This window comes from Myripristis murdjan, chromosome 21, assembly GCF_902150065.1.
Source record: "Myripristis murdjan chromosome 21, fMyrMur1.1, whole genome shotgun sequence".
NCBI classification, from domain to species: Eukaryota; Metazoa; Chordata; class Actinopteri; order Holocentriformes; family Holocentridae; genus Myripristis; species Myripristis murdjan.
The window spans coordinates 24742178-24762425 of NC_044000.1; the positions used below are offsets into that span (position 1 = coordinate 24742178).

Below are 20248 nucleotides of genomic sequence, written 5' to 3' on the forward strand. Positions count from 1 at the left end.
GAGGGAGAGGGAGAGAGAGAGAGAGAGAGAGTTTGAGAGGAGGACAGATACATTGACAAAACCATAGAGATTGGGGTGGTTTTACAAATGCAGTCAATAAATCTGCATGCTTGTTCACCTTCACTTGTGCCTTAAACCTTTCAGTACCTTTCAGTCTAAATTATATTCAAGCCCATATTTGTTTACTTCTTCTTCTTCTTCTTCTTCTTCTTCTACTTGTTCATTTTCTTTCAAACCACTCTCTCTCTCTGCAGGCCTTGTTGAGGACCTACTGAAGACGCCGGTGGTGAGAGTGGCGGGCGCTGGGTGGTCGTCATGGGAGACCTGGTCCAGCTGCTCCCAGAGCTGCGCCAAAGGTTATCGCACCCGTCGGCGAACCTGCGCCGGCCCAGAGGGGAAGAGCAACCCCACAGCCTGCCGTGGGTCACCTGTAGAGTACCAGGACTGCAACATTCAGGCCTGCCCTGGTGAGGAGGGGACACTTGCTCATAATACAGACTTAATTAGCGTCCTCATTAGCTCCCCACTTAAAAATGCCATTCAGGCACAGCTTTCTAGTGGTAAGCACGACTTGGGAACTTAATCAATCCGTGGTGAGCCCGAACCTTCTGTCAATTAAATCAAGTCTTGGTCTGTCAAAGGGCAGTAAAGCAACAGACCAAAGACACATTTGTTCAGGAAAGAAGAAAACTGAAACAATGCAAATGCAAATCCAGAGACACACAGCTAAAAAAGACACACACACACACACACTTTTTAAGAAACCTACGTAGTTAACTCCTACATTTTGGTTGGTAATCCATCTTTGCATTTAAAAAAAACTGTTGGCTGTTTTCTTACCCTGTGCATGAGTTTATAAAGAACAAAGAGAAAGAGAGAGAGAGAGAAAGAGAGTTAGGGAGAGAGAGGGAGAGGGAGAGAGAGCGAGACAGCAGTACCAAAGTGCTGCTGAGTGGATCATTAGCTTCATTAGCTAATGGTTACCAGCAGTAACGACAGCAGCAGTGGAGGGAGAGTTCTCGGGCAGATCAGGTTTGCCGTTTCGAGCTCCTCGTCAGGCCGTAATCAGCTCAAATAGAAGAGTGCTGCCCACCAGCGACAGGCTACGCTCATTGAACTGGACTTAAGACAAGCAAACACACACACACACACACACACAAAAGCAGTGGATGCATTCACAGAACCTGGATTGCACTTTTATATTTAGATAGAAATATACATGCACACACACACACACACACAGCACATACATAAACAAAAGAGTTGGCCTTAGAGACATCCCTGAATTTCTATTAAGAGCCTGCCATAAATATTTATCACTCGTACCTTATGAATTAATGATTTATCATCGGTTGGTGCGAAGCTGATCAGATTCCCCCTCTGTATTTAAAAGTCAGTTATTTGTGCTCACATGAAAGCTGGGCTGCAGTCTGAGTTCACCTGACACGCGCACACACAAGGCAGCCCGGGCGAGCCGGCCCGGCCTCCCGCCGGGAGCCGCGGCGAGCGCTTTTCCATGGGTGTCACGTGTCGGGCCCGCCTCACGGTGCCTGTCTGGGGCAGATAGGTGGGAAGGACAAGGCCACTGACAATAGAGAGAATGAGTGTGAGATAGTAATTGATGATGAGATTAGAGAGAAGGATGGAGGCAATAGAGATCACGGAGGAGATTGAAATGAATCGTGCGCTGGCGTGTGGAGAGGGAGTATGAGAGTGTGTGTGTGTGTGTGAGTCAGTCAGAAAGTAAATCAGTCAGGTAGTAAGCCAGCTAGGCAGTCAGAGAACCAGTGAGTAAGTCAGACATTACTTCAGTAAGTTAGTCAGTCAGATGTTCAGGTAGACAGCAGACATTCAGTGAGTCATTCAGGCAGCCAGTAAGTCTGACCAGCCAGACAGGCAGTCAAGCAACCAGTGAGCCAGTCAGTCAGTCAGTCAAGCAGCTTGTCAGGCAACAAATCAATCAGGTAGTAAGTTAGTGAAACATTCATAAAGTCAGTTGTAGAGTCAGTCAGCCATTAAGTCGGTCCTTCAGTCAGTCAGTCAGGCAATCAGTCATTCATTCAGTCAGCTTGTCAGTCTGTCAAGTAGTCAGGCAGTCAGTATGTCAGACATTAATTCAGGCAGGTAGTAAGTTAGGTAAACATTCGGTAAGTAAGTCTGTCAGGCAGTCAGCAAGTCATGTAGTCAGCCAGTGAGGCAATCAAGTAACCAGGCAGTCAGTTATGCAGTTGGTTTGACAGTCATTCAGGTAATAAATCAGTCACAAAATGAGTTGGTCAGGCATTCACAAAACCAGTCGGACAGTCAGTCAAGCACCAGTCAGTCAGGGTTGGTCTGTCGGTTAAGCAGTTACACAGTCACTCAGGTAATAAGTCAGCCAGTCAGCCAGGCAGTCAGTGAAAGAATCAGTCGGTCAGGCAGGCAGAGCGGTGGCTGGCAGCGAGAGCCAGTCAGTTAAATGGTCACAGGCTGTTTCAGTCTCAGCTTCACACTAATCCACTGAGCAAATGGACTCCTCTGCAGCACTGTGACGTTACCTGGCAACGCAGCTTCTCGCCATCAGTCCAATGGACACCAGTCAGTCAAACAGCCAGTCAATCAGTCAGTCACGCTCTTTGGATTAGATTAGATGGAACCTAAATCGTCCCTGCGGGAGAAATTGGGTTGCCTTAACAGCGAAAGACAGGACACAGGAAAGACAAAATAGAATATGAACAAACAGTGTGATCTCAAACCGAGCACTACCAGCGCTTATTGGAGCATATTAAGTAGGAATATACAGCGTGTGTGCAGTGTGTGCAAAAATAATAGTAAAACACGCTGAGATGAAAAGAAAATGAATGAGAAGTAATGAATATATAATATGAAAAATGATGAAACATGAAAATATATGCAGATTGAACAGAAATTGAAAATCTAAATATACCAATTTACGCCAGGCTTATTACAGTCAAGTGGAACTTAACATCACCTGTTGTTCTGCCAGGCACATCACCTTTCGCCATTAGAGGTCAGGCTTCATAGAGACTTGGCTTTGGGCTTTAGTAATACTTTAAAAGGCAAAATGTGACTATTAACCCTATAAAGCCATTCGTATCATATATGATACACATTTTCAATTCCGTTTTCCGTTTTCAGTTTAATCAATACTTGACCAAAATACTGTTGTATACCTTTGAACACTTCCCCTGTTCACCCTGGACCATACCATTGGCACTTCAAGTACATATCATATATCATACACCAGATAGGTTGCGTAATAACATATTTTTTATTTTTATTTTTTTATATATATTTTGTTATAGGACTAAATAAAGGGTTCATTTTCAAAAAATTGGAATTTTCTGCCAATTCTTTCATAGTTCAGGCTTTATAGGGTTAAAACACACAGAATGAGAACACTGTGCATTGCATCACATTATCAGGTCTAACGCTAGTGCATGTTGGCTTCGTCATGTGAAAACCTCATGCAAACCTCAACAATTTTGGTGACTGATTTATGTTTGAGCTTCTCCTGAAGGATTACACGTCTATTTGTCTTTGTTCTTGAAAAGCTGATATGTACTTCCTAGGCTTTAGGACATGTTGGAAGCAATAAGCCGTCATGCTATGTCTGTGTGTGTGTGTGTGTGTGTGTGTGTGTGTGTGTGTTCGTGCCAGTGAACGGCGCCTGGTCCTGCTGGTCGTCCTGGTCCCAGTGCTCTGTGGGCTGCGGCGGCGGTCACTACCAGCGGACTCGCTCCTGTAACAACCCCGCCCCCACCAGCGGAGGGGACATCTGCATAGGACTGCACACCGAAGAGGCCCTGTGTAACACGCACACCTGCGACGGTAAGGCTGCTTACCCAATTACACACACACACACACACACACACAGGCAAAAACACGACTCCGATGATCAGGGTTTCTTTCATCACTCCCACAGGTAGGCAATCGCATCTCCTCCGTGGTTTCTTTTCTGTGTCATCCCCTCTGCTAAATTGCCTCTTTCATCTCCCTCTAATGAATAAGCCGGTTCTTAGATATAGAAATGGATAAATAAATAGATAGTGTCATACTGAGAAAACAACCCATCTTCCTGCCATGTCATTCCCTGCTGTGCCTCTGCTTTGAACAGAACTGTGGGTGAGAGCTGGGAGGGAGCCAAATGGAAACCACTTTGGAGAGGTTTAAACAGAAGTCAACCAGGATTGTTGTATTTACCATGCAGAAATAATGCATAATGCATCGTCAGGTTTAAAAGCTAAATTGTTGTGTGCGTTATTGTATATATTGTAAAGCGAGCATATGGCAAAGTGTCTTGTTTGCATCGTGCAAAGTAACTATTGAGAACTGTGCCCATTCATCCAACATTTTTCAAAAGCTTTTTCTTGTCTGGAGGCCAGGCTCGCATCTCCCATAGTCTCCTGCCGTCTGATGATGAGATGTGAGATGTATAACAAGGCTCTCCATACCCACCCCCCACCCCCCCTCCGATCTCAATCTGCTCCCACAAGGACGCTGAAATATTTATGACAGATCTGCCTGCTAATCCAGGAAAGAAAGTTCCAGCATCGGAACTCATAATAAGGTTCAGCACGACTCCGATTAGAGCCAGGCTTTAATATCAGCCAGCCTCTCTCCCTTTGTTTCGAATAATGTGATTTCTAATCTTTTCTTTATTCCTTTTGCTGAAACACAAATAAGGTCTGGGTAAATATTCATCACTGGAAGTGTTCATGTATGTGTGAACGTGCGTGTTTGTTTGTGTGTGTGTGTGTGTGTGCGCTGAAATGTCACCTGTGCTTCTTAGTTGAGCAGACGATGGATGCCCAAATTAAATAGTTGCTTCCCCTTAACTGTCTTTTTCCTCAACCGCTTTTCATTTCGAATTAGCCCAGCTGTCATTCACACTGAAACTAATGCTTACAGTCAGCCTCCCTGGTAATTACAGACAAAGAAAGGTAAATGGCTTTCTGTATTTTCTCTCCCTTTGCCCAGATGCTAATCAGCCTCCTTCATCAGGTTAATGTTTTCTTGTTTGACGTGGCTAACGCTTCCCGTTAGGCCTGCATGGATTGACTGTCTGCCGCACTAACGACCTCGCCGGCCCCGCTCCGTCTCCACATCCATTCGTTTATTGACAGGCACAGCATTGGTCATCCACCGGGGTCCTCCCTGTGCCGCGACGCCCAGTGCATTTATAATCAGGTAAAGACTGGCTGTCAGTCACAGGGCTATTTGATGCCCCTGTCACAGGTCACTTGATTAGAGTCCCACAGTAATGGAGGACAGCAGGGAGGACTGGAGGGACAGAATACTAAAGAGGAGCCTGAGGCCGGCGTGGCTCAGCGTTGCCTCCACCTCCACGGTACAGTCACGCAGGTCGCCGGAGTGACAAATAAAAAATGGAAATAAATGAAGCAATTAAAGCGAGCTGCGGTAATGCATGGTTATTAAACACAGACGGGAGTTGAGACGGTCGGAGTGTGTCGTGTGTTTTAGATGGCCGTGAGGCGAGAGGAGAGCAGATGGTGGAGACGGAGCAGCCTGTCAGCGAATGCCAGACTGACAGGAAAGGTAAAAGAGGAGGTCCCGTCATAAAAACCCTGTCTTCTGCCTCTACCCAGGCCTTCTCTGCCAAAATTGCACACTTGAGAGCACCCTGAATAACAAACCTGCTTTTTCATCTCCCTTTCATTTCACTAGCCCGTGCTCACTCCACTCCAGTGCTTTTAAACACGGGGTGAAAGAGTGCAGCAAGTGTACAATTCCAGGCAAGGGGGCTACGAATTGGGATTTTCTTTTCTTCTCGGGCAGGAGCCTTTGTTTACCGTTCAGACGCCTGCTGCGGGGATACAACACTAAAGCTTGGCTCGGGAGACAAACATCTCCGCTATGCACTAAACAAACTCTCCGCGGGTTCGCTCCCCCAATCCTGTTTACATCACAAACACTTTCTGGTGTATTTGGGCTCTTTGGCTGTTTGGCTGGCCGGGACTGTTTGCGACCACTGGGCCAGTTTGTTTCATGTAGCCTGGGTGGGAAAACCGATTTCCAAGCTGGGGTTTCACACCGTCTGAGTTTGTGGTGGCCTCACGCTTGCCTGAGTTTGCACTGACGGCCATGTGTGTCTGTCTTTTTCCTTTTCTTTTCCTTTTTTTTCTCCCATAGGCGGCTGGATGGCCTGGTCGCTGTGGTCGGCCTGTGATGACTCAGGCTTGCAGATGAGAAGTCGGGTGTGCGGGGCTCAAGGCAGCACCCCCTGCGTGGGAAACAGCACCCAGCGCAGGGACTGCAACGAGATACCCGGTGAGTCAGCCAGACCCGGGATACACACCGTCCGCCATCATCGAGCGTGCACTCATATCATGGCATTGTCACGGCCAGCATCTCCATCATTATCATTCACACTCGCGCGCTCACACACATCCGCCGTCCCCTTTTGAGCGCCATACTCCCCCGTTTCTGTTTAATTAACTATAATTAAGTGCCTGTGAATCCAACAAGTCAGCGTGCGCCGCAGTCAGCCTGAGTGCACCTTGTTATGCTGATGACATCCTTAAAAAGTTTCTCCTGGAATGATCTTTCATGGCCTGCCAGCATCAGCCTCACCAGACTCGGAATACCTAATGAATCTAGACGATGGCAATTAATATTAATGGATTGTCACAACACCAAATCACATCTAATTTTATTACAAATTTAGATGAGGCGATGGATGGATCGCTTAAGGTCACTCGCAGAGGGAAGGTGGTGGTAAGGAAGCTGAAATATTAGCCCAAAAAATTAATCAGGCGACCCCTTTGTGCTGCAATTAAAGCATCGCCTGGCCATCCTCCCCTCCTTCCTGTTACCTCTTCTCCTTTCCTGCTAGAATTTGTGGAGGGAAAGAAATGTTTTAGCTGTAATTGATCGCCCTGCTGTCTCTATCAGCAGCTCTATCCTTGCAGAGGTTAAATCTTATGGAACGGGGGTGCTTTTTCACTAAATGCTGCAATATATATATATAAATTTTTTTTCTTTTCTTTTTTTTTTCTGGGACGCCAGTTGAAAAAGTTTGGAATTTACTGATGAGAAAGTGCCCCCCTGGAGAGGTTTCACAACATTCAAACCACATTTCAATTTCTCATTTGGTGTTTTTGTTTATACCTCTGCATGTGTTAACTCCCCTGATGTTACAATCACTGGTTGTTGTTGTGTGTTGAAGGCTGTTTCTCGAGGGAGGATAAGACCCCTCCAGCGTGACTGTGTGTGTGTATGCGCGTATGTGTGCAAGTGTGTGTTTGTGAGTGTGTGTGTGTGTGTGTCTGACCCTGTGTTCCTCTCCTCTCTGCAGTCATTCTCCCTGCATCTGGCTTTGATAAGGACCAACACTGTGGAGGTAAGTGGATTAACAGCTGCCTACACTTTGTGTGTATGTGCGTGCGTGTGTGAGTGCGTGTGTGTGTGTGTGTGTGTGTGTGTGTGTGTGTGTGTGTGTGATTGTGTGCATTTATGTGCATGTGTGCAACTGCGGTATTGTTCCCATTTGTGTTTCCACAAATGTTTGAGCAGGATATGTGTTTTCATGCATCATGTTCACATTTTCATGAATGTTTATTTCCGTCCCAACTGCATCATTCATCCATGCACTAGTCGGTGGAAATGTGCACTGTGGGTGTGCACTTTCCTATTGTGGACGTACCTGAAACAGTCCAAAGGTTGGGAAACATGCCATGTCCGAGTATTGAATTATAACAGATGGGGGCCCATTCATGATTTGTGATTCATGTGCCTGACTCACATCAAAATTGCAGCCGTTTTTGTAACCTCAAAATGAATAATAGGAAATAGAAGAATAGGAGTGGATATGGTTTTGTCTTTGAAAAGGCAAAGAGATGTTCAGAGCCTTTGTGAAAGTTTCTGTATACTCTTATAATTGAAAAAAAAAAGTTGCTTGGAAGTTTTTTAGCCAGTCATAACCAAATGTAACGTTTCACCTGAAAACAGCCTTGATATATATTTGATACTCATGTATAGCTGTCATGTTTAGCTAGAATAGTCCCTCATATAAAATAATAATAAAAAAAAAAACACTTAATACATGTTAAAGTGCAGTGTGGAGACAGTATGCCAATATGAGCTGTGGGCTTTTAATAACCCTCCATGTATGCGCTTCATTTCCCAGCTTTCACCTCCATCCACCTGATCGCCACGGGTGTGTCCTGTTTCCTGGGGGCGGGGCTTCTGTCCTTCCTGGTCTATGTGTACTGTCAGCGCTTCCACAAGCCCTCGCCAGAGTCGGCCGTCATTCACCCCACCACCCCCAACCACCTCAACTACAAGGGCAACACCACACCAAAGAACGAGAAGTACACCCCCATGGAGTTTAAGGTACGGGACGGTCCACTTGCAGACACATGCGGTGCCTCGTTGTTGTGTTTCAACAGCAGATGCACAAATAAGAATAAAGAGATAAGTCCTACTACAGCTTATAATGATAATAATATTGAGAATAATTCATTGCATTCTGCAATTTACGCAGTATTTTACACATACATGACACACAGGATATAAATCGTCGACATTCAAGGGCAATGAATGCAATTCATGTTTTATTTACAGCTTTTATTCATGCATTTATCTCAATAGAACACTAACCACAGAAGATGAATTACTCTTCATTTCCATTCCACTTTGTTCCTATGCAGAACCTACACGTCTTTAGGCCTCTTTAACTGCCCACAGCGCGACGCCTTATTAATGGGCTCCATTAGCTTGCTAAAGCGCTAGTCAGCCCTTGGCCTCCCTCAGCCATCGGTCTAGCTGCACTCATGCCTCAAACAAGTAGGAGGAACTAGTCACCGGAGGTCCAAACACTTTCACTGATCTGACACAAGAGGCTCATGTTGACCTCCGTCTTCAGCTTCGTCTCATTTTTTGTCAGCAAGGACAAGTTGGCCCCGGATGACCTCTTTTTTTTTTGTGATATTTTTCCCCAAGCAGCCTTCTACCACTGAAATAGAGTGCAACAGTCAGTCAGGTCTGCTTCCAGGAGTGCTTTGCCCCCGCTCGTTTCTTCCAGAGAAACCCCAAGAATATAAGAGTTCTGGGGCTTGAACCGATCCATCCAGTTACAAGATGAGTAATGACCTTATAAAGACTGACTCACAGCCCCTATTTTGAGAAAAAATGGACAAAAACACAAGTACAAGACTGTGCGCTCACAGCGTTTTACAAGGAATAACTACATGCCTCAAAATAATTGTTTTTTTGCACCCCTTGTCTGAAGTTGATTTTATAGATACAGTGCCTTATATGATATCGCTCTAGTTGGTGTTGTAGTTTGACAGTTTGACACATCAGACTAGCAACACTCACCTTTTGTGCAGTTATGCCATGTTCTCATTATATGGTGTTTATCACAACTACCATGGTCGACTAGTAAATAGCATTCACAAAGACATCGAACTTGGAATCACAACTCTGAATCTCACATTTCTCTGACAGCTCCCGTATCACACTAGAAAGTCAATAATGCAGAAGTAACTGACCGTTAAATGCAAATAAAGTCAAATGCTTTTATCATGCATGGTTTTTATTTAACGAAACAAACCCTATCATAAAAGGCATGTTTTGTTAATGATTTATTTGTGTTACCTTTTGATATAAACCTGAAGAATAGTGATATTAGTTTACTTTACTTCCCTGTTCACTTATTGTGCTTTCCAGCTGACATGAACTTGCCAGTCTTACCGATGGGAATCTTCCCAAGCTCTGCCTTCCTTCCCAAATGAAATGCACGCGGCATTAACATCTTTATGCAACAGCAACGTCTCTGATTGGTGGAATTTGTTTTTAGATCATCGGTAATGTGGCACTTAACAGGAATTTTGGAATGAAAACAAAGTTAGAATCACATAAACTTAATAGCTTCTGCAGAGGCACAAACCACACACACTCACACTTTCACGGCGCAGTTGATGCATAATACTTCCAAAAAAATAAATTCCCCGTGGTGAGTTGTGGATTTGATTTTTACCTCCAGAGTTGATCTGCTCGAGAATCACTCTGTGTGACCCGCTCAAATGAATTGGCAGTCGACTAATAACACAATGAAACTTTATTTTCCCTGCCACATTTTGAACAAGGCTTTGAGGGGGCTTACTCACCAACAGTTGTCTTTCATGTCAACACATAAATTAGCCTTCCAGGAATCAGTCTGTCCCACCAGGGGCCCAGTCTGGTGTTTCCTGGCAGATCGTATCAAACCCCTGAAGTGTCGACCAAAATGACCTATCACTGGATTTAGACAGCAAGCACACTGATGTACTGTTGTTGTTGTTGTCGTTGTTGTTGTTGTTGTTGTTGTGCTGTCTGGGCACAGTGATGAGAGCCATTGTGGTGCTGAGAGCCCCAGCTCATTAGCTGTTAATGACCAGAAGGGGAGGCCGGACCCTGCTCTATCTGGTATGGTGCTGTCGCTGTCACTCTGTCATTACAACACTGTTTATTCACCAAGTTCCTTCTCCTTCAGGCCAATTTCTGACAGCCACCGTTGTGTATTTGACTGAGTCTAACCTGATTACCTTCTTGCTTTGGGCCCCAGGGCTGTTCAGATGGATTACATTAGTCTAATGCTTCCCCTGGAAAGTGTTTCACCTTATGTTTGGCTTTTACCAGAGACTCGGCAATTGCATTAGAATAAAATGTGTTTTTTAGCCGTGTTGTTATTAAAGGGGAGCTGCAGTAAATTCATGCCATCTCATAAATGTGCGTATTGATTATGGTTGACATGTACTAAATTAAATTTGTCAAAGTGGTCCGCCTTGCTTATAAATACACTTGGCATGCACTCGCTGCAACCTAAAGGCTAGCGGAGGTGTTTTATTCACACGGGGGTAAAAATTACTGTAGCATTATGCGTACCGTGTTCATAAAATGTAGAGCATGGTGTGCGAAGGTGTGCTGTTTCCAGCGGTGTGCTGATTTCCTGAAAATGTTCAGTAATATGGCATGAAATATTGAATAACTGAAGCTTTAAGCTCATATTTCCTGCATTTCTCTGGTCTGTCTTTCCAGACGCTGAATAAGAACAACCTGCTGCCGGACGAGAGGTCCAACTTTTACCCAACTCCGCTTCAGCAGACGAACGTCTACACCACCACCTACTATCCCACGGCGCTGGGCAAATTCGACTACCAGCCCAACTCCTCCCCTTCCCCCTGCAGGACCTATAACCACAGCAACAACAGCTGAGACACGCCCCTCCGCTCCCCTGTCACCGCCCCAAATGGACACCCCGAATGCCACGGTGACATAACTGAACTGACATGAACTGAACTGCAGCGCTCCTCAGATCTTGGCCAAGTTCCTCTATTCGCCATCACCCCTCTCCATGCTCCCATAGTCTCTTACGCATGGTAGGGTTTGTGTGTTCAAGGGCATATCTGGAACTTTCCACTTGCCCTCAGCAGGGGACGCGGGTTTGGACGAAAGTGCACATGGACTCGTGTCATGGTGGAGTCAGGGACTTATGCAACGACTGGGCGGTATGTTTTTATAAAGATCTCGCTGGATCTAGCAGAGTCAACCCAGCGCTTTCTGTGGGGATTGTGGAAAACTCCGGCGTGATGAGTTTTGGTGTAAAACAGAACATTGCCACCACAACACCTCGGCAAAGGTGTTGATTCAAACATCCAGCGTGCCGGAGACGCACCGGAGCGGAACATTACACATTAACACTTTTCCCCCGGATCTGGGTCACATTTTTACGACTCTCCAACCCAGAGTTATCATCCCGTAATGAACTTGGAGTCCCTTAACAACAAAAGCAGTTACTGAGAACAAACGGCGCATATCATTATGTCCTTGCTTCAGCGGGGAGCGAGAACAACAACAAAAGAGAAAACTCAATGAAAGTCGATACTGAATTAAATTAGAGATCGATATCTGCGCTGTCATTTGGGGTGAATACACCCGCACCTCCCTCCCCCATTGTTAGTATTTCACGAGACAAAAAAGATAAGAACTTCAGAGTCAATAAAGTTTTTGGTTGGCAATGCGAAGCAGTCGCTGCAGGACTCGGGGCGACCGGGCAGCAGCGGCTGTGTGACACATCATTACTCCTCACAGACACACAGTTGGAGAGAATAATTCTCTAAACCTGCTAATGGATGGAGTCTCACGCCTCATTGCTTTTGTGGACAAGGACGTTAACTCGTAAAGTCTGAACGAGGCAGAGCAAGGGGGGTTGTGGGAAACAGAGTCTATATTGACAGTGCACTGTACATAAAGCTTTGGGAATGCCTTGGGTGCCTGTATGCAATAGAGGGCAGGGGTCAGATTGATTTTTCTATTTCTTCTCTTTTTTTTTTTTTTTTTTTTTTCCAAGAATGATGAGGACTTCTGGAAGGAAATTGCCTTGATTCTCCAATGGCTGCATTGATTCTACTGAGTGCTAAATGGCTCGGTGGTCATATTAGATATGACCAGTGTGCTGAACAACTGGATTGGGTTTTCTATGGTCATATGAGGTAGAATAAGCTAGTAGAGTGGCACTTGTTCTTTTTTTTTAATGTTTTTTTTTGTTTGTTTGTTTGTTTGTTTTTATAAGGCGAGAGGTATTTGTTTTATGCTCAGACGAGCAGTAGCATAGATGGAAATATTTTGTTAAAGCAAATAAGGGATAGCTGATTAATTCTTTTTTTTCTCATCTTTCACTTCACTGAATGGATACATTCCTTTTGTTTTCTTGATTTTCTTCTTCATCTTCAATACATGAAACGTTAACAAATAGGGGGGAAAAAAAGATACACGTTGAGGACAATATTCACTGTTGCTATGGTTTTTTACAAAGTCTGACCGTAACAAAAAAATCAACTGAGTCCCTCTCGTAACAATACTAAATCATGCTTGCTTATAAGCATGCTTGCGTGAGGACACAATAATGGTGTGTGTGTGTGACTGTTTGTGTGTGTGTGTGTGTGTGTGTGTGTGTGAGAATACAGTATGTGGGTGTACGTGTCCACACATGCACCTGGATGTATATCTCCTTGTATGTGTGTGTGTGTGTGTGTGTGCCTGCACGCTTGAATGCGCAACTCTGTATTTTGTACAATGTAAATGCTTTCATACATATTGCTATATATGAGGAGATCTCTAAAGGGGTATGTGCATTTTTTTTTTTTTTCCACATCCTGTCGACCACACTCCTGGCATTCTACTGGTTTTTCTATGTTTCGTGTATGAGATGTTAATCAATGTAAGTTAAGGAGAGGCTCCGGCCCTCCCGGGGGTGGGAAAGACACTATTTATAGTCAAAGCTTGGTTTATAAAGGGCATTTCACAGCTGAGCTATATTTTATTATTATTGCCTGTCCAATGAATGCTAACCCAGCGATGCTTTTTCAGTTCAGCTACTGTACACGCACGAGATGAGAGCTCTATATGTATATAGGAGAGACAGCCTTCTGCAGCCCATTTAATGACCCTGAAGAGGTTAGGATCATGTAAATGTACCTGTATATTGTATAGCTAACACTGTTTGTTTTAAAAGCCTTATAGTTGTTTAAAAAAAAAAAAAAAAAAAAGTGCAGCAGCTAAGTACACACCAACCATGAGGTTTGTTTGGGGACAGAGCTCCACAATGTGACCGACTGGCCGTGGCTTGTGACCTTCCCCAGCTGGTCAAACACACGTCGGGTCTGATTAAAACACAGCGCAAAGATCCGATTTCTTCTTCCTGCCTCAGAAACGCAGTACCTCCGAGGGAAAACAAAACAGCTTTGTGTGTCACTGTGTACTGTATCATCCAAAAAATATCACATGAAATGGAGTTATGTAAGATAATGAAGTTATCTCGGCCGAATCTAAAGAGCATGTTGTCTAGCCATGGTCAGAGAAGTCTCGATGCCTCCGATTGGATAACCCAAACAAGTCAAGTCTTCTGTGATTGGTCTGTTTTGAGCTCTGTTCCCTGCGATGTGAGGCTCGGTGCCCTTCTATGCAACTTACCAGGTGTACTGTTAGACCTGTCATGTAGACTGTAATCACTGCCTTTTAGACACTGTGAATTTTTTGGTACTCTATATTTTTGTATATTGTACATTATAAAGGATAATAAACCTTGATGCCAACACAGCAGCGTCAAATGTCTGAATTAGGGCTTTGGGATTTGGGGTTTAATATGGGATTATGGTCAATGCTTGCAAGTATTTAGAAGCAGTAGTAGGAAACGTAATTAATCCCTCAGAGGAAATTTGGTGCTGCAGCAAATCAATAAAAACACAACATCCCCTATAGACAATACTTAAGACATAATTTAAGAGGAAATTTAAAAGAATTAAAAGGGCTTATATGTCAAAGGAAAGCAGCTTTTAATAGAGGTGATGAAATAAAAGGGGGGAGAAATTAATAAAGAGTTAAAGGCTGAAATCAAGAAGACAAAAGGATAAGATTGAGGCCGAGTTTTAAAAACCCAAGAGCTAAACTAATGACAGGATGCCATGAGAGGGGGTGGAGGCCAGTCGCTCTTAATGACTTTAACTCTAATATACAACTGGCTGACGGCTGAAATGAGTTCTGTCAGAGGTTTGAAAAAACATGACTTCAAAGAACAAACAACAGACGAATTGAAGAACAAGACCAAGTCCAGGCAGCAATTACCATTATTGTTGACACTGTTGTAAAGCTGTTAAGGCACACAGATTGCAGAGAGAGCTCGAGCCCTGATGAAATTTGTGGCAGAGTGCTTTGGACTTGTGCAGAACAGCACGGCAGTATTTTAAATTTAATTTTCTTGAAATCTCGTCAGATAGAAAAGATACCAGCGACGTGGAAACACTCTACCGGTGTCCCTATTGCTAAATGCAAAAACCCAAAGATCTTAAATGACCCCAAGTCTGTGGCTCTTACATCTTTAGTTATGAAGGTTTTTGAGAGGATTGAAAAAAACAGGCCGCTCCACAGCACGTCACTTGACTCTCGACAGCATGCTCACACTGCAGGGCCAGACGAGGGATAGAGGACGCCAAACTGACCTGTATCATCACCTTTGGGATCCGTTGACCCATCCAGGCCTCTGTTTGTGGCTTGTAATACCATTCAACCATATCAGCTTGCAGAGAAACTTCCTTTCTTGATATGAATGTCAGTGGATGGATTGTAGACTTTTACCCAGATTGGTCAAAATGCATTAGAGTTAATGGTGTCACTCATCCACTGGCTCACCTGAGGGATGTGCTCTGTCTCCCCTCCTTTATATTCTTTACACAATCAGCTGTCAAAGTAAACACCAGAACAGACACATTAAAAAGTTTGCTGTTGATTCTGTGATTCTTAGCCTCCTGGAAAGAGAGGAACTAGGTCATGGGCCAATATTTGTTGACTTTATGTCACGGTGCAATGAGTCTTTTCTTGAGTTGAATGTGTCTGAACCCAAGGACACGATCTTTGACTTTAGGAAGTTGGCACACAACCCAGAACTGAGAGATGTTGAGGGGGATGAAATTGACCTGGTGGAAAATCACAAGTATTGGGTCCAGTGTTTGACAGAAAATTGAGCTTCCAACCAAATGTAGACGCAGTTTCTATTCATTCGTTAGTATTTTGGCCTGGTTTGGGAACCTGAATCTGGCCCATAAGAATATCGAGCGGCTTGTCAAAGTGGCCAGTGAAGTTATTGGGATGAGTCAGCTGCAGCACTCTGGCTTGACCTGCAGAAGACCCTGGACATACTGGACTGTCCTGATCACCCCCTGCAGAGGGAGTCTGACCTCCTTCCTCCAGGCTGGATATACAAAATTCCTGCTCCGAAGACACAAAGATGGAAAGTTTCTTTTGTTTGCAAAAGCCTCAATGTGATCTCTGCACTCATTTATTTGGAATTCAGCTTCCATGTGCATGTCTTCATTGGAAGTGATCTCACACTTGTTCTGTTTGTCCCTGTGATCTGTCTAGATTTGTTGCATTACGTGATTGTTTTATTTTTGTTTTTTTATGATGATGAATGTGTTTTTATTTTTTAGATGTGTAGTTTGAACTGCTAAAGCATACTTACACAAAATATCTGCGAAAATGTACATTTTGAGTCAGTATTTGACCATTTTTATGCCAACAAACTGCAACAATCCAATAGCTACTTTTCCTAACCCTTCATAGGCCCACGGCCAACTACACATGTCTGTAATACAAGACTGATGTTACTGTTTTTTTGTTTTGTTTTGTTTTGTTTTGTTGTTTTTGTTTTTTAATCCCAATTTGCAAATCATCTATAGAGAAAAACTATGAGAAAAGACTAAATCCGTTTTTTTTTTTTTTTTTCTGGGGGAAATACAGAGGTATGAATAATGAGCCTTGGTGTGGAAAAGGGGCTAACCGTTTCCACCAGGATGAAGTTCCTGTCAGTGTGGAAATGCCTGTGAAACACCATTTAGTCCATCATTGGACAGTAAAACTCTCCCCTGGGGCATAATGAAACTCTCTCAGGTGGGTCGGCAGCTCCGTAAGGGTGAGACAACTTCACAGGTTTAACAAGCTGACATCCCTGATGCGGCGGAGTAAAATCCTCCTGTAACACACTGGAATGATTTCTCTGGTCAGACCTCCTGAAATTAAAATGATAGTCATAAAATGAGATTAACTAGCTGTGGTCAGGGAGGAGCTTCCATCATATCAGAGGTTGGATGATCTGATTTTTAATGAAAGGCCAATATTGTCCCAAACTCTAGTCTGACTGTTTGACTAGGTGGAACTAGATTTTATTCCACTCTGAATAATGATTATCATTTTTTTTTTTTTTTTTTTTTTTTTTTTAGTGGTGGCTGGTTTTGTTTCAGGGTACCCACTTATCCTGTGTGCAAGCTCTTTGCTCTGTCGCTGTAGCTCTCTGCATTCAGCTGACATGATAAAATACAGCTGACAGCGCATCTCTTCACCTCCGCTGTGATAATAGACCCCCCTCTTCTCTGGTGAAAAACAGCTGTGTGTGCATGCATGCAAGTGTGTTGGCGTGGAAATGTTTATATGTATATTTCAGTACTATAACTCGACTCTTTCAATCTCCCAGGTGTCATAACAGCGTATATAGTCCTCACCTTTCATCTGAAGAATGGAGAGCGCAGAGCTGGAATCCCTCACCCTGTTTTATGAGGAGAGGGGAGATGGATGAGATGAGCAAGCCAAGTAGTCAGGATGTGTCCAGCAGAGTGCCCATGGATCACTGGTGGTGCCAGTGGCCGAGACACCAGTATTTTATCATCGTGTTCCAACGATACCGCCATGCAGAAGTCATGCTCACACCCCAAGAGCTGCTGGAGTCATGCAGAACTGTAAAAGAGACAAAGACTCTGCTCACTTTAGCCTTCTGGGGCTCGACAGCTGAAGTTATTAACATGTTCTGTGTCCATACACACACACACACACACATTTTAGAAGATCGACAATGCTTGCATGTACACTATATTGCCAAAAGTATTCGCTCATCTATCCAAATCATTGAATTCAGGTGTTCCAATCACTTCCATGGCCACAGGTGTATAAAATCAAGCACCTAGGCATGCAGACTACTTCTACAAACATTTGTGAAAGAATGGGTCGCTCTCAGGAGCTCAGTGAATTCCAGCATGGTGCTGTAATAGTAATGTAATAGGATGCCACCTGTGCAGTAAGTCCAGTTGTGAAACTTCCTCGCTACTAAATATTCCACAATCAACTGTTAGTGGTACTATAACAAAGTACAAGCGATTGGGAACGACAGCAACTCAGCCACGGAGTGGTAGGCCACATAAAATCACAGAGCGGGGTCAGCGGATGCTGAGACGCATAGTGCACAGAGGACGCCAACTTTCTGCAGAGTCAATAGCTTGAGACCTTTAAACTTCATGTGATCTTCAGATTAGCTCAAGAGCAGTGCGTAGAGAGCTTCATGGAATGGGTTTCCATGGCCGAGCAGCTGCATCCAAGCCTTACATCACCAAGCACAATGCAAAGCATCGGATGCAGCGGTGTAAAGCACACCGCCACTGGACTCTAGAGCAGTGGACACGTGTTCTCTGCAGTGACGAGTCACGCTTCTCCGTCTGGCAATCTGATGGACGAGTCTGGGTTTGGTGGTTGCCAAGAGAACGGTACTTGTCTGACTGCATTGTGCCAAGTGTAAAGTTTGGTGGAGGGGGGATTATGGTGTGGGGTTGTTTTTCGGATGTTGGGCTCGGCCCCTTAGTTCCAGTGAAAGGAACTCTTAATGCTTCAGCATACAAAGACATTTTGGACAATTTCATGCTCCCAACTTTGTGGGAACAGTTTGGAGATGGCCCTTCCTGTTCCAACACGACTGCGCACCAGTGCACAAAGCAAGGTCCATAAAGACATGGATAAGCGAGTTTGGTGTGGAAGAACTTGACTGGCCTGCACAGAGTCCTGACCTCAACCCGAGAGAACACCTTTGGGATGAATTAGAGCGGAGACTGAGAGCCAGGCCTTCTTGTCCAACATCAGTGTTTGACCTCACAAATGCACTTCTGGAAGAATGGTCAAAAATTCCCATAAACACACTCCTAAACCTTGTGGAAAGCCTTCCTAGAAGAGTTGAAGCTGTTATAGCTGCAAAGGATGGGCCCACATCATATTAAATCCTATGGTTTAAGAATGGGATGTCACTCATGTTCATATGTGTGTGAAGGCAGCCGAGCGAATACTTTTGGCAATATAGTGTATGAATGAGTAGCAGGATGCACTCTTGTTTTTTCAGCACTTTCATGAAGTTCTCTGCATGGCCTGTAAAGCTCTGCTGACCCCAGAGGAGTTCAGTGGTTTAGGGCTGGGCTCTGTGCAGGCCAGTCAACTTCTTCCACACCAGACTCAGTAAACCAATTCTGTATGGACCTTGCTTCGTGCACAGGGGAACTGGCATGCTGAAATGGAAGATGGGCCTCGCAAAACAATTGCCACAAAGCTGGAGGCCCACAGTTCTCTTGAATATCACTGAATTCTGCAGCATTAAGATTTTCCCTCACTGAAATTAAAGGACTGAGCCTGAACCATCAGAAACAGCCCTTTTCATATCTGTCGAAAGCCGGAGATGTTTTTGTGGGTTCTAGGGCAGCGAACAGGAGAACAAAGAAAAGTTTGTCAGGGCAATTATTTCTAATTCCACTCTGACAACAATGAGAGAAACGAAACAAAGTCTCTTAAAATATTGTCACACTTTAATAACGCTCGGAGCGTGGCACACAAGAAGTCAACCTCACAAATGAGCCCCGAGCAGTGAGCAGGAGACTCCCTTTATACTCTAGCTCTGTGTCTCGTTCTTATCTTCTATCTCCTGCTCTGTTGATTTTCCAGCAGGCCACGGCCATTTGGTACAGCGTCTGTGAGCACACTTCCTCTTCTTTCCCACAGACCATCTGCTGCGGCCTTTCGTTGAAGGACAGTTAACAATAACCCTCATTCAGTTACATATAGAGAAAACAGGTTATGGCACTGCTTTTGTTGTCTTACATATGCATTTGTTGCACCTATTAAAGCAATAAAAGATCAGATTAAGCCTAAACTCGGTCAAGAATAAACAAAAACATGATTATATGAACACAGGAATTCCTCTCACGATTTTTACTTTTTTTTGTTGTTGTTGTTTTGAAGCGTTTTTCTCCTCTGCTTGTTTATTTCCAGTGAAGCACCGAGGGAGTGTTGTGCAGTTGTATCACTGCACTTCAACCACCAGGTATAAACAAACTGTCAGGCTCCTCTGCATAGAGTCAACGTCAGCTGTCGAGGACGCAGTACTGTTGGTTGTTGCCCTCATTAAGAATGGCACCAGGTGTGAACTTGATCGGATTACGCTCTAAAATGAGGAGCGATCACCTTATTTAGCTCTGTGTGAACAAGGCCTTCACGATCGAGGACCACAACATCGACAAAAGCCGTTTAAAGGTTTATTGACGGAGAGTGAGATGACGAGTGGAATGAACAATGCTTGGATCTAGTTGTTTGTAGGCCTTCAGGTTTGCTGGTTGCGTTGAGAGGAAGATTCAGATGGGAATCTGCCGCAGCTCCTGAGCATGACGGATCCCTTCATGGCCCTACTAGTCCAGTCTTTTTATGAAAAAACCTAGGACAAATTGCAAGAGAAGCAAACTCGACTGATTTTGTATCCTCAGTTTGTCCTGAGTGAGGGAAAAAAAAGTCCCAAGAAATCCCATTGGTGGAAAGCTTTGAAAATCACCTACTGTATAAATGACCATATAATACCAAAAAACACTGTTTTTAAAAGGTTAAAAGGTTAGTA

At 44.2% G+C, this 20248-nt stretch overlaps 1 protein-coding gene across 1 annotated transcript in view; it reads left to right on the top strand.

Annotated features, from left to right (window-relative positions):
- sema5ba (sema domain, seven thrombospondin repeats (type 1 and type 1-like), transmembrane domain (TM) and short cytoplasmic domain, (semaphorin) 5Ba) overlaps positions 1–14103 on the top strand; it is a 161296-nt gene extending 147193 nt beyond the window's left edge. The window contains 6 exon segments of the mRNA XM_030080367.1: positions 255–467; positions 3661–3831; positions 6154–6291; positions 7319–7363; positions 8150–8355; positions 11044–14103. Coding sequence (XP_029936227.1) covers positions 255–467; positions 3661–3831; positions 6154–6291; positions 7319–7363; positions 8150–8355; positions 11044–11220 — 950 coding nt within the window. The 3' untranslated portion in view covers positions 11221–14103.
- Positions 14104–20248: the final 6145 nt, after the last annotated feature.